A 15,624-nucleotide genomic window follows, 5' to 3' on the forward strand; every position below is an offset into this window, starting at 1 on the left:
GCACTAGATATATATATATATATATATATATATATATATATATATATATATATATATATATATATATATATATATATATATATATATATATATATATATATATATATATATATATATATATATATATAATATATATATATATATATATATATATATATATATATATATATATATATATATATATATATATATATATATATATATATATATATATAAATATATATATATATTATCATAACAAACGAAATTCGACCTTCACTCAAACAAAATCCATTGTACAAAATACATAAATAAGATGAGTCAACAATTAGTTGTAAATAGATAAAAATAAAATTGATGACTAGATGTCCTGGCTATTAAACAATTCAACAAAACTCTTGCGACATCTTTCATGTTTAGCTGGGATGGGAGTCACTTTGGGGACTTTTTGGGATTTTATACGTTACGGTCTGTTGTGGACGGGAAGGTAAGGTTTGGGGATGATGGAACCTAATCGGTGAATAGACTGGGTCTTGGTACCGAAATGAAGGCACAGGAGGTTCCTTCTCTCGGCCAACGTTTTAAGCTTGAATTTACCTAGTAGATAAGGATATGGAACCTTCCCTTCACCATTTATGATTCTGAGTGCTCGTTTTTGGACATTTTCAATTTTATAAATATGCTCTGAAGAAAGACCAAAATGCCACACTGGACAAGCAAACTCCAGTATTGGCCGAATAAAAAAACAATAAAGTTGGAGAAGATCCTTAGGGGCAAGAAAATTTAATCAAAAGTTTTAGAAGGGAAACCGAAGGGGAAGCTTGTTTTAGGATATTTTGAACATGGGCATCCCACTTCAAGTCAGCAGTAATTGTCACCCGAAGTAGTTTAATGCATGTGACAGAGATTTTGGAAGGAATGGGGTTTGTGAAAGAAGGGGATGGTTTGAAAAAATTAACTGTCATAACTGCCGATTTATTAGTGTCAACTTTCATCTTCGACAAAGAAGCCTCCTGTGTGACATCGTCAAGTATTGTCATAATTGAGCTTTTAATATTTCATCGACAAACCTAAAGTGCATACAGGTCGTCCACATACTTCCATCGATCTGTGTGGTCACTCTAGTCAGTCTTGAGGCTATTATTCATTATAAGGCATAAAATGGGATTCATCAGGGTTCCCTGGGGAACCCACAAAAGATAGGAAGGGGATCTAAATAAACATTTTTATATTTAGACACTTGAGAACGATTTTTGAAAAAGGAGGCAACAATTTTAACTAGAAAGGGACTCAATTGAAACTTTGTCAGCATATTAGTGACAAGGATATTGTGGTCAATTAGGTCAAATGCTTTCTGGCGATCAACTAATAAAAGATTCAACCAAGTATCAAGGCTTTCAAAGTTTTTAAGAACGGTGTCAAGAAGACTGACAAGGTCGTGGGAAGTAGATGTCTCCTTGAGTTTTTCAAACTGTTGTATGTCAATAACTTCAAGAATCTCTGCTTTTAACTAATTAGCTAAGAAACCCTCGTACATTGTTGAAAAAACTTGGGCCAAGGTGGCAAGTCGTACTCCATTAAAATCCTTCAAGCCTCCCTTCTTTTGGATTGGAGTAATATAGCCCAGATTCCAGCATGACGTGTAGCATCTGGAATTACTAATGTCATTAGAAATACTAGTAAGGGGTATTGATAGTTTATCAGGCAATGCTTTTATTAGATCAATTGGAATATTAATACTAGTTTTTGTCAGTTTCTGTATTTTTACTATTATTTCCTTTGCTGAAATTTTCGGGATTTTATCTTTTGGAGTTTCAGGGATTAGATGGTTTCCCGAGAGGGGGGGGGGACGTTTGCACAATGTTAGCTAGATGTTTATTAATCTCATTGGCTGCCTTTTCAGGCGGTTCATCCAGAAGATAATCAAGGTTTATATGAGGAACATGCCTTGTTAGTCTTTCATCAACTATAATATTTATAACTTTTACCATACAATTCAAATTCTCTAAATAACTGAAGCTAGGCCAGTCATCATAAAGAGCTAGTTTTGTTTTCATAATTCACCAACTATAGGGAAATGCCATGAGTGAGCTTATTTTAGCTAGTTTTATAGCTAGGCATAAACTGCGAAGCATATAATATAAACTGCGAAGCAATGATTTTGGTAGTGTCGAAATGAAAATAAGTAGCCTCCGAATTAGCCTTGTATTTGAATATATTTTGTTTTCAATCGGTAGTTTTCTCAAAAAGAAAAAAAATCAGTTGCAAAAGTGAGTATTCAAGAGGGGAATTTTAACACTAGTTTAAGGGTTTTTGATCTTGGAGATTTCAGCGGTAGACCTTTTACGATTTCAAGCCTTTGCCCTCAAGAAATGGTACTAAAATCACATTTTGGTGCCATAAAGTATTTTATGATAGTGTTGTCATGATGAAATTGTAGAAAGCGCGTGAATGTGAATGCTAGCTTTCAGATGACCTTAAAAAGCTCTACTACTATTTTCTAAATTTTCGCGTAAAGAGTGGAAAGGAGCTGAACAAGGGGATAGCTTCCCTCACGGTTAATATAATTTTTGTTTGTTTAAGTTCTGACGTCTGTCTTGAACTTCATTAAAATTTTTTTTTTTTATGTAATTTACAAAGCCCATGCTTTTTCCTCTTTTTGAAGAAAGTTTTATGTTTGAATTTGTCCTTGAGTCCTCAGTGTGAGGGGGGGGGGGGGGCGTCTCTTCTATCGTTTCGTTTTCATATTTTACCACTGGCTGACAAAATCCTCGTTTTTCACCCTTTTTTGGTTTTATTTTTCATTTGTTATTTCCTTTCCTCTCTTAGTTTCATACGTCATGTATAGCCAGTGTGGTCTTAGAAAGTATTTTTCTATCCTTTTGTCTATAAATACAAATATTTGTTGGAACTAATGAAATGTATTTCCATTTTAGGGAATCGAAACTTACACGATTGCTGCAAGACTCTTTAGGAGGCCGCACAAAGACTTCAATCATTGCTACAGTGTCGCCATCTGCGTGCAACTTAGAGGAAACGATGTCAACTGTAGAATATGCTCACCGAGCGAAAAATATTACTAATAAACCCGAAGTCAATCAAAAGCTTACTAAAAAGGCTCTCCTTAAGGTAAGCTCATTTTCAGACTTTTTGAGTTTATTGTTGCTCTGAGTGGAGCCAATCAAAAGTTTACTAAACAAGCTCTCCTCCACTTCTTCTCCGCTTTTTCAGGCTCTAGCATCAAAGTGTTTCCCAGTCTCTCAGCTTTTTATGGGCAGAAGGATATTCCTTGCAAAGGTTTGATACCGAAAAATGGTTTTCTCATAAATAAAAGATTCAACCAAGTATCATGGCCATAATAAAAGATTCAACCAAGTATCATGGCTTTCAAGGTTTCTAAGATCGGGGTAAAGAAGACTCTCAGCTTTTTATGGGCAGAAGGATATTACTTGCAAAGGTTTGATACCGAAAAAAATGAAAAAAATATTTTGGCTATGAAATAACTTTTTAGAAGCCAATTTGACTGTTTCCATGCTAAACTTTCTCCACATCCTCCTTCTCCACATGCTCAAAGACATGACTAGCCGGTGGAGAATAAACTTGCACATCACCTTTTATTCGCCTAGCATTAAAATATAAAACCGTAAACGTTTCTTCTTTATAAAATTTCTTTGTTGTTTTGCATCAATACATAATCCATTTAGCTTCTGAGTGACACATTTTTAACATGGAAAACCCCTTCAAAAGAGGATATGCACAGTGATCTTTTTTTGTTGAAGCACATACCTGCAGATTATTCAAGTAAAGATTGTAGATTCCTGTTAGCAGTAAAATATTACGCCTTGTAGCAGTAAAAACCGAACTACGTCCTCAAATGTTGAGAAGCTCATACTAGTCACATTTGAAGAGGGGGGGGGGGGGGGTAAACATGATATAAATATGTTGGCTATTGAATAACTTTATAGAACCCATTTGACTGTTTCCATGCTAAACATTCTCCACGTCCTCCGTGCTCCAGATGAGTCCAGATGCTCAAAGACATGAATAGCTGGTGAAGAAAAAACTTGCATATTCATTGCACCAGATTTTCTTCTTTATTGGTCTTTTATGTTGACCTTTTAATGGCTTGCATTAAAATGTAAATCCGTAAACGTTTCTTCTTTTATGTAATTTCTTCATTTTTTTGCTTCTAAAAGTTATCTACTTGGCTTCTGAGAGACTCATATTTAACATACCTCTTGAAATGAAGATATACACAGTGATGCTTTTTTGTTGAGGCTGATACTTGCAGATTATTCAAGCAAAGAATGTAGATTCCAGTTTACTGTGATTACGCGTGTTTACTGTTTAATGTGGTTACGCCTTGTAGCAGTAAAAACAGAACTAAGTCATCAAATGTTGAGTTGGAAAAGAAGCTCATACTAGTCACATTTGAAGCGGGTGGGTATTTTGGGTCGTTATTTCCTTCATCTAAAGCTCCAAGGTTGTTGCAATTTCTGCTATAATTTGCCTTTTTCTTATTTTGTAGCCCTATTTTATGTTTTTTGTTTAGAAAAGATTTTTTTTTCCTCTTCATTTTTACACTATGAACTTCTTCCACACTCTTTTCCATTTTGAGCGCTGCTTGCTCAAATACTAAAATGAAAAGGAAGCTCACACTAGCCACTTGTGTCAGGGGCAGGACTTTGGGTCCCCGGAATTCCCCCCATCCAAAGTCCCAAGATAGTTATAATATTTTGCTTTTTTACCTGTTTTTCGTATTATTATCCTTACTGTATTTTGAACAAGATTATTTGTCATCTTCTACCTTCAAGACGAGTTTTTCTACACTTCTTTGAGGCGAGAGCTTTGGGTCGGCCTTCTGTTCTAAAATTCCCAAATTGTTACAATTTCTGCTATAACATGTTCTTTGTAATATTAAAGGCATTTTTTTCATTTTTCGTGTTTAGAAAAAGAGTAATTTTCATCTTCTCTTTTATTTTTGTTTTTTTTTTCTTAGTTTTTCATTCTTACTATCGTATCTTCCAAACAAATAGTGAAAGAAAGTTGCAAATTAATGAATTTCAATGGAGATTAAATCCAATAGCTCAGAGTCTGAGCAAATCCAATTTGCTCATGAGCTCATGAGCCATGAACCAATTTGCTCAGAGTCATGAGCATCCAATAGCTCAGAGTCTTCAACTCAGCATACTTTGTGACCAAATTGACACTTACCCCCTCATTCACACGAACCTATTTTACTTTAAACCCTCCCAAGCATGTGGTCACTCCAAAACCCGCGTTCATTCAATCTTTACAACATTAGGTGAAAACAGATTCTTTTCAAAGAAGCTAAAGTAAGTCCTGGTTACTTCAATGGTTCAAATTTTCTTTTAGAATTGAAATTAATAGACTATTACCCTATTGCTAGCCAATTATAAGCAAGTTTCAAAAGCACGGTGTTTAGTTATATTTTGTAAAATCCTCTGTTTAAACCAATCATGCTACATAAATAAATAATCCGCCAAAGAAGTAAAGCTTGTCCAAGTGGTGTCAATTGGGAGGGGGGATATGTGCTGTTTAACTGAGTTTAAGAACGGATTTTACACTTTTTCTTTCTTATACAGTATCTCAGTTAAAGATAACTTTTTGTTTGCAAATTATATCAAGTATATCTATAATCTATCTATATTTACATTGGTTTGCATTCCAAACAGCTTTTGATATTCCCGATAGCAAGAGTACAGTCATGCTTGAGAAGTTTCCCCAGGTTTCCTTAACCCCTCCTCTCGACCCCCGTACTTAATGTTTGATTTCAGCAGTATAGAAGTAGAAGACGATCTAGTCAGACACAAATATAGGGCAAACCATCGATTCTTCCATGAAAATCGGGGTTTACTTCCGAAAATCGCTAAGTAGAAAATGAGTAGTGTCTATATTTTTTAAGTCTCCGACCCCTGATATGGGCTGCATGGAAACCACAGTTAAGGGTATGTGAAGAAAGCTATCAGTAACTCCTTCAGTTAAGCATTTCTAAATCATCAGCAATTCTTGTGAAGACCATTCGATACCTTGAAAATTAGTTTGCGAGCCTCAGCGTTGGCTCACCGTCTTAAAGACAAAGGGTCCATTAGCAAAGTTTTCGGGACATTAGCTGTCGAGAATTTTGTGGTTTGACTGTGGAATTTGCAAACAGACAGTGAAAATTATTTTCCTTTTGTTGGTGAGTATGTCGGTCAAAACGGGTGTCACCACAGGAAAACTCCCAAAGCGGTCAAATTACTCAAATGATAATTCCTTTGAGCAGATTTTTAGTTATTTTTTTTTTTTGCTCAGGTATGCTTGAATTTTTTTTGGAAACTACCCTTTACTGAACTTTAAGAAGAAAATTCTGCTCCGCTGAAACGTAAAAAAACGAAATTCACACTTTCTAATGATGTAAGCTTCATTAAATATGAAAATCTCTATCTCCAGCGCAAAACGGGTAAAGTTAAATGATTCTTTTAAGATTTCCAGGAAAATAGGTTTCGTCTTTTAGCTTTCTATCGTTAATTTGGATCTCTTATCCAAGCTCTACAAGTTATGACAAGAAACCGTAAAACCAATCTAAATGGTTTGGCCACACAAACTAAAAATTTTTGTAATGGACGTGATAGGGTGATTTTTAAGGTGTCGTATGGCCTTAAAATTTTAGAAATTTGCTAATGGTTATCTTATTCCTTATCGTTACAAACAAACCATATTTTGTTTGGCGAGGACTATATGGAGTCAAATGGTTGCAAATTTTGTATGTCCGGACGAAATGTAGAACGTCGTGGTAGAAATGGTAAAAGGATGGAACTACGCCTGTTTTCGTCTTTTTCTTGACGTTGTAATTCCAAAATGCATTGGAAATATCCATTCTGACGAACGTTAGAACATCTTGGTAGAAAATGGTATAAGGATGGAACTACGCTTGTTTTTGCTTTTTTCTCTACGTTTTAATTTCAACATGAATTGAAAATACCTCCGTCTCTGAGCGTCTGATAGGGTGTTATGGTCGTTGTCACGACTTAAATCTGTTGCGATCGCAAAACAAACAGATGAAAAAGCCCTAAGGGTGAAAAGCCACTTCTTTTGCCTTTAATAGAATATATTTGTTTCTTGTTTCTCATGAAACTATTTATCTTGATGAAAGTTTTTTTTTTAAAGATGAATGATGATGCGATTGAATATTGCAGTTGGATGGAAGGCAAAAATTAGGCATAATTCCTATTGTGATTTACTGATCTATGTTTAATTAGCAACTGACCATCAATTATTTGCTATCAGTTTGACAGATCTTTTCTATAATATAGGTGGTATCCTAGGCAAACGCTGAAATTCTGGGGGAAAGACTCCGCCCTATTGATTTTTACAAAGATCACGGCCTTTGTCTATATTCAGTTATTGAGAACTAAAAACAATATTTACTATCTCAGTGTTGATGGACTTTGTTCAAAATAAGATGCTATCTGGCTAGTTTATGCGTTCTTTGAATGGAAAGAAATAACTCAGGCTTGTCAAGGACTGTTTCTTTTTTATGTTTTGTTAATTTTTTTAATTAAGCTGATCTGTCATGCCAGAATCCATCGGACCTGAAATTATTGTTCATCTTCTTAGAATATTTTTCCTCGTTTTACGGTTTACAGTAACAAACAATAACAAAAAAATAAGAGTAGTTTTCTCCATTTTTGAGTCAACAAGGTTTAATATTTAGTAGTCTTTTATCTGAATTGTTTCTTCTTTGTTTTTCGTGTATTCGGAGGAAGATAAAGAGGTTTGGCCCCAATTTTATGTCCATTTGTCAATAGTTGCGACGATCTACTTTTTAAAGTCATTTCTGTTCGTGGTTTCAGTAAAATTTGGGATAAGGGTAAAGGTATTGTATCCTATGTACCTCCTAAACTTTAATAGCTCTCTCAATGTTGAAAAAATTGGAGATTTTTTTTTTCTCCTTTCTTGGTTTATCAGCGTTGGTTTACCTCTCTTGGCAATTAAAGAGGGCAGGGTTAGCATTTGCCACCCTAAATTGTATTGTCCCCTTTGATTAAAAAAAAAAAAAAAAATTTTTTTTGAATCTTCATTGAACAGAAATTGAAAGAAAAATCCTTGCCCCCGCCCATGTTTTCGTGAATTGTTGCCCCTGATAGTGATGTTAGAGAGTTGGTCCCATATATATATATATATATATATATATATACATGATTTAAGACACAGAGAGGGAAGCTTCCTGTGCCTTACCTCTCTCCGCCAACTTTTTAGCAGATAGGTAGGTGCGTTGAACGTTGTTTATATTAGAATCATGCAAGTGTTTACAATCAGATGCCTATTAAAGGAGGCAAGAAGTAGACCCTTAACCCACTTTGGCAACCCTTCCTTGCCCCTTTGAAATGCCCACTTTTTAGTAGAACGAAATGTATTTTGCGCCTTGTTTGAGCTAGAATCACGCAAGAATTTCCAATCTGTATGATTAAAGAAGCAAAGTGGGGTGGCAGCTCCTTCAACACCCCTTCTACCTGTAGTTTTTTATTGAAAATGTAGGCAATTTCTACCTTGTTTAAATAAAAGAATTGCAATTATTATCAATGTGTATGATTTGGGGCACAAGGTTGACCTTTGGATGGATTTTCAAAGACATCTGCCACTTCCAAGTACCATCTACCATCTGTGCTCCTTCAATCCTGTCCATATTTACTTGAAATTTGGTTGGAGGGTACCTACAGCCGAAGAGGCATTAATCGAAAAAATTTGGACTGTTGGCAGCCCAGGCGCTAGTAGGCTTCCAAGTTTGGTTGTTCGGTGATTTTTCATTGAGCACAAATAGTGCCCTGTAAGCAAGAATCGTAAAGGTTGTTCATGGATGCGGGATTACACTTGTGTGCTAATCGACCCGCCTTTTATTCGTTTCTGATACATTCTAGGTCAGGGAAATTATCTTAGTACAAGTGGATACACTACGATTATAAATATTGCAACGCATTGACGTTGTTTTGCAATTGTTAAAGAAGTTTTATGTGGAAACCATTTGGTGATACACACAGAATCAGGTTGTTCTTACCTTCGCTTACATACGAAACAATTAATCAGTGTTGTATTTCAGGGCAAATAAATTTAGCCATGGTTTTTGCATACTAAAATTTTATGAATAATAACATGAATTGTATCAGGTCTATGTTTTGGTGCAAAGTAATACAACATCAGGTGTTATAAGATTCATTTAAAAATTAACAACATCGTTTGTGTTCAGGGAATAGAGAATAAGGTTGGTTACTAATACTACTACTAACAACTCACCGCAGCTCCAATTCGTCTGATGCCAACACAGCTACGCACGCTCCTCCTTCATCCCAATCTATTCAAAGCCTCCTTCTTTAAACGTTCACAGGTAGTTCCCATTTCTCTTAAATCTTTCCTTACGACATCCCCCCCCCCCCAACCGAAGAAGACCTGCTTTTTTTTAGCCCTAGACGGTTGGCCAAAAAGGACAATTTTTGGCAATCTGTCATCGTTCATCCGCAGAACGTGCCCTAGAACTCTCAACTTTCTCTCATTATAGCCCTAGAATAAGGTTGGTTGGTATGTTGAGACCATCTTAAGAAACGGACTTATGGTATTTAATCAATGGCGAAGAAACAAAATCTAAGTGTTGTCCCGCAACACTTGTCGACGAACCTGACCTAAGGCTGCTGCAACACTTCAAGTGGCCCTAGCAACGTAAATCTGATTTAATTTTAACTTAATCTCTGAAACACATATTGTTAAAACTTGAATAATTGGGGATTAAGAAACACAGTTATGGGGGTCCCTACCTTTTTTTTTTTAATGAAATGTTTGCGTGTAGCAACGATTGGCGAAAATGCTCTTTTATCTATCTTGAAAGTCTAACCAGTGTGGGGTAGATTTGATTTATTGGAAGCTGGTACATACGTAGGAATTAATTCTAGGAGGTCCAGTTATTTGACCGGGGTAGGCTAAAGTTTTGAATTAAATGCCAAACATTGACAAATTAACCGGAAAACGTAAGAAATAGGAAAGTTCTATGAGTTGCAAAGATTTCGAAGGATGGCGTGGCTATACAGCCCTCCCTCTGGGTACATATCTATTGCACGCTGCGCAGTTTATGCTCACTTTGGCAAAGTTGCACACTGGAATTATATATGAATTTGTCGATTTAAAAAAGTTTGTACTCTTTTTTCTTTTTTTTTTTTGGGTTCAGCCTGTGCTTTTTTTTTACTATTAACTATTAGCCTAGAATATTTTTCGCCATGGTTGCCGCTGAGAATTTGACACTATCCCAAGATTTAACCCCCCCCCCCCCCAAATCCCATTCTGCCAATTATAGCAATATGTGCCAATTATAGCTATTTTTGGCCAAAGCTTGCATGGCGTCTATTAGCCTTTTTTATTCACAAATATCAATGGAAGGCAAAGCCAACTTCGGTAGCCAGTTCGTAAAAAACGCAATTTAGTGGAAACTCACGGTTTACTCGTTCTTGAGAAGGTAAAAGATTAAAATATTTAGAATCATATTGAAAATTTGACCTTCGCCCGCCTTATATCTTTTTTTTCTGTATTCAAACATTAAAGTACCAAGGACACCAACATAAAAGCATTCTCCCCCCGCTCTGGGCCCATAACGTTTATTTATACCTGGAATCCGTGTTTTTCTGAGATTTTTTTTGGGTTTGTTACAAACCCATGAAGTTATGGGACAGTATCACATTTTCATCAGTGTTGCCACGTTGAACAGTGAAAACAAATAAGCAAAAATAAATAGTTAAATTTGACAACAGTTTCTGTCCGTAATAATTTGCGATCTGTTGATTCATAATGAGATCTTCAACAGAAATCTATACTCTTTTGGGCTATTTGGTTTGGTGCCCCATGTTTTTAGCTTTTTTTTTTAGAGTTTATTCTCCCACGTTTCTTTTTCTAAGCTTGGCATCAGCTACTACCAAAAATTGCATATAGAGGTCTTTTTTCATTAATAACTGGATTTTCGATCTTTTCCTAACTCCTTTAAGTATGGACAGTGTGAAGTCACAAAACAATTCCTACTTCATAATATCACAATAATTATACCTAACACATTTTGCATGCAGACCCACTTTACTTTACCACAACCCATTCACCTACCCCCTAATGTGCAAATATATAGCCCAAATTTGTTTCTAAAGTATATGATTTTTATCATACTTAAGTATATTTTATTAGGATTAACCTAACTTCACTTCTTGAGCGGTAGGGGTATATAATACAATTACCATTTCGAAAGATTACTATTGTTAAAAGATTTTAAAAGAAACAGACGCTCATGCGTTAAATGTTTAAATATGTTTATATGTTTAATGTCTATATGTTTTGTTTAAATTTCCACTTTACCTGTACGAACAATCATATTTCATTTTCACTGATTTTGGTACACTAAGACCACAGTTTATATAATTATCCAGTATGATCTTTCCCTATCTCACCCATTATAAAAACCCGGACCGAGGTGCGAGTGCTCCAGAGAACGTTTTTGCAGATATAAACATAAGCGGTATTAGATCTTTTCACGGGTAGACAAAGAATAATCAGCTACGGAACAAGTACTGGCAAAACCACTTCGCTGGCTGAACCAATAAGTGGACAACATGTACAGAAATAAGTGGGAGGAGCTTTTTGTTCGCATCGAGAATGAAGAGCCAGAAATCATCTGCGGTAAAACTTACTGGTATATTATATAAACTGTGATTAAGACTCTAAAAGATTTATTTTCCTGCTTCCTTTTCCGCTCAAACTCAATTTGACCGACTTCAATACACGTGTTGCTTTAAGTGTTGTTGAGTTGCAGCCCCTAATACTATCTATAAACACACTGTGGTAGGACTCGATATTTATGGGTGTTGATTAGATCATTGACATCCTATAACTCTGGAGGCACTTCCCAACTATTAGCTTATTAAACTCTTCTTTTAAATTAATGAGTTTGGAAAGAAAGATGATTATGTTTGAGCATACACGAAATTTTGATTCTAGAACCTCGATATGATAATGTTTTATAGATCGTATTTTAATGTAAATTCTCCTTGATGTTGAAATTTATATATGTGGTATACTAGAAGCTGGCATGCATAAAGGAATTGCTGTTGGGAGGAGGGCAAAAATTTTTAATAATGTACAAAAAGGCAAAGTATATGGATACTTTGATACTATAAGAAATTATAAATCAATCATAAGAATCTTGAGAACTAGGGAGGGGCACGGTTTGAAATCCCCGTCTCTCTGCTTAAGCACCTGGCCTTAAAGAGTATGTTTGGTAAAATATTTCTACGTGAGGATTTTGATACATTTAAATAAGTAAAAAAACAACAAGTTTTGTCAGCTGAAAGTAAGGAGCAACATCAAAATTTGAAACAAACATAATCTATTCTGTATATGAGGGGAACTGCCCCTTTAATCTTAGTTCTTTAAAAACACTTTTTATTCAAATTCAACGGCCCTTGTGCTTCAGAAGTCGTTCTTAAATAATCGGGACAAAAAGTCAAACTTTAGCGTAAAGAGCGAGGGGTGAGGAAGGGGAAGCCCCCCTCATGTGCAGAATAATTTCTTTTCGTTTTAAGTTTTAGTGTTGCTTCTTACTTTCAGTTGTAAAAAAACTTGTTTTTTCATTTAGTTTCTTAAGGTTTTACAAATCATGTCAGGAAATCCCCCTCCCCCAGTATAAATTTCCCCTGGAAAATTTCCCCCTGCTTGGGTACCTGGCTTAAGAGTATTTGGTAAAATATTGCTATTTACCAAAAATCGATTGGTAACATCTTTTTAGCATTTTTTTAAGCATTTTTTAGGTATTTTTAGCATTTTTGTGTGCATTTTTTCTTCTTTTTTTCGAGAAACGTTATCTCGTCCTTCCTTCTCTGGAACGAATGGACGGGAAATGAAGTTACTGTGTTGAAACTTTTATTTAAATGTTTGTAATGCCCAAACTAACCTCCCTTTCCCGAAGAGAGAGTTTCATTCAATAAATCCAACAAAATAACAGCTCCAATTGAACAGCCACCCCGAGAAGCAAACACCTTGTCCAAGGGAGTGGCAAAAATACACCAATATTAAAAAAGTAATATGTCAATCCAGGCTGTACTTCCCATACAGTACCACAAACCGTACATCTAAATGATTTCATCACGTCTATTGTTATAATCGTCCCTCAAGAGCCCTCCTTACATACCAATACGAAATAAAAGGGGGAAAAAGACTAGTTGTAAAAAACATTGGTAATAAAAAGCATTCCTGTAATAACACTCTGAAACTAAGGAATATCACCGTTGTTTTTTATGCAAATATTTTGATCAAGATAGTTCCAAGAGCTGGAACAATCAATAGGATTTAGTTTTAATTTTAAAAAGTAAGGATTTAGTTTTAATTTTAATTTAGTTTTAATTTTTAAAAGATAGTTCCAAGAGCTGGAACAATCAATAGGATTTAGTTTCTACAGAGGGTTGAATGTCGTAATCCTGACCCAAGATCTCAGGTTTGCTAAATCATCGAAACATGTAAGGTGTAAAACTGCCCAAAAACTGGCCATTATTACACAGTCAAACAGCCAAAAGGTTTTTGAGGGTTTGTCCACTCACAAATACATCAAGTGGGGTTGGTCACGCTTGGTAGTAGGTCATGAGCGGCACAAAGAGGCGTGATATGGCGTCAGTGTGACATGTATGGCAGAATAAGGAGCGCTTCGAGATGTACTCCAGATGGCAAAGAAAGGCTGACCCCTCGATTTGTTCAGTTATTGTTTTGTTGCAAAATTTAGGGCTTCTATCCAAACACTTTTTGTATTGTTACTAACAATCAGTCTTCATGTATATACTACTACTACTACTAACAACTCACTGCGGCATCAAGCCGCCTGAGGCCAACACAACTGCTCACGCTCTTCCTCCATCCCAATCTGTTTGAAGCCTCCCTATTTACCCCCTCCCAAGAAGTCCTCCTTCCCCTAAATTTTTCCTTACATCCTCCCACCTCATTTGGGGACGACCTGCTTTTGTTTGTCCCTATGTGGTTTGGCCGACATGGACGAGCTTCGGCAGTCTGTCATCCTTCATCCAGGGAATGAATATTACGCATGTTAAGGGAGGAGGTGTGAATCTGTTGGCAGGTAGAGAGGTTCTCGTGATCTGAAAAACTGGAAATTATGCAATGTATGGCGACTGTCTTGGCGTAGAATGAGGATGGATTTGATTGATTTGAATTTGTTGATAAAGCTGTCACATTTGTGCGTAGCATCAAAGAGTGTAGAAGCTGATTAGAGAGGGACATAGGCTGATCTCTGACATTGGACCTGAGATAAGCTCAACATTGGACCTGAGATAAAAGGGTCACGTTTGTCAAAAGGGATTTTTTTTTTTTTTACTATTACATTTTTATTTTACTTGTTTACTGGTTGCTCTTTATTTTGGATGGTATTGGTAATTCAAATTTTAATAAGTTAAAATTATTTTAAGCTGGTTTTAAATTAATTAGTTCTGCTTGGTAATGGTGTAATCACAGTGCTACTCGTAGTTTTTTTTCCCTGCATTAAAGATGTTCTTCTATTCAGTTTCCATTACGTATAATTGACTTTTGACTCCTACAAATGTTCAGTCCTAAATTGCTACGCTGACTGTTTTCGATACTATCATAATTTTGTCGGTGAGAGCTTTGTGTTATCAATGATAAGGTCTTGTTGCTGAGATGATAAAACCGGAACGATGAAAAAAAGGAAGGTCCGGCTTTGTTGTCATTCAAAATATATTGTCATTAATTTTCGCTATGAGGCTGGTTAGGCTTTTTGTTCGTGTGAAATTGTGGTAAATCGATTGGGCATAGTCAGTCTGACAGTTTCAAGTCTCTTGGTTTGTTTGTTTATCATCCAGTTATTGTCATTGCTCAAGTCTTTGCGTCCTATGTACGCTTTACCAGTGGCGTCAATTCATAAAAATCCGTGGCGAGGGGGGGGATGCAAAATAGTTTTTTTTTCGAAACCTTAAGAAGGATAATTTAGTTGTTTTTCTTTTTCTTCAAAAGGGACATTTTTTTTTAATGAGAACACCAAGAAAGGTATTTTTCAAAATCTAGGGGGAAGACGAACAATCTAGGGAGACACCTGCCCCCCCCCCCCCCCAAAAAAAATATTAGATACCACTGCACTTTCCATGTAGGAGAAATTATATGTTTGTTTCTCTTTTAAGACAAGAAAGTAGTTGAGGAGAGCGGTGTTTTGCTAACTAAAAAAATTGTTGTGCCTAAAGAATGCAACTTTCAGGAATTTGTCTAAATTAAGGCCCAGGAAGGGTTTCCTAAGCACCCATCTCTAACTCCTCCTGCTTTAGGACACAGACTTTTCAGGAGTTTAAAAAATATTGAGGGTGCACCCACTTTCCGCCAGCTGCTATACGTCTCAGAACGCCATGTCCTCTGCACAGCTCCACCACGCTAGGCACAGTTTCTGCCACCCTTGGTGCAGTTTCCTCCCCGCTGGGCACACTTTTACCACGCTTGGCATAAAATGTCAGTGGCTGATGAATTGAAATTTCAAAAACAGATCTACAGCCTAAAATAGGGCCGGGTGAAGAGTTTCCACACTCTTGTCTGCAGTCCTTTCTTAGTCGTAATGCTTGG

General features: G+C 36.0%; 1 protein-coding gene across 2 annotated transcripts in view; it reads left to right on the plus strand.

Annotated features, from left to right (window-relative positions):
- Klp61F (Kinesin-like protein at 61F) overlaps positions 1–15,624 on the plus strand; it is a 206,626-nt gene that overhangs the window by 38,355 nt on the left and 152,647 nt on the right. For both annotated transcript variants that reach the window (XM_089088482.1, XM_089088483.1), the window contains exon 7: positions 2,916–3,108. In XM_089088482.1, the coding sequence (XP_088944608.1) occupies positions 2,916–3,108 (193 nt within the window). The remainder of the gene's footprint in view (positions 1–2,915; positions 3,109–15,624) is intronic.

The sequence above is a fragment of the Artemia sp. Qi Xiang Cuo genome, chromosome 4 (genome assembly GCF_049724085.1).
Source record: "Artemia sp. Qi Xiang Cuo chromosome 4, ASM4972408v1, whole genome shotgun sequence".
NCBI lineage: Eukaryota > Metazoa > Arthropoda > Branchiopoda > Anostraca > Artemiidae > Artemia > Artemia sp. Qi Xiang Cuo.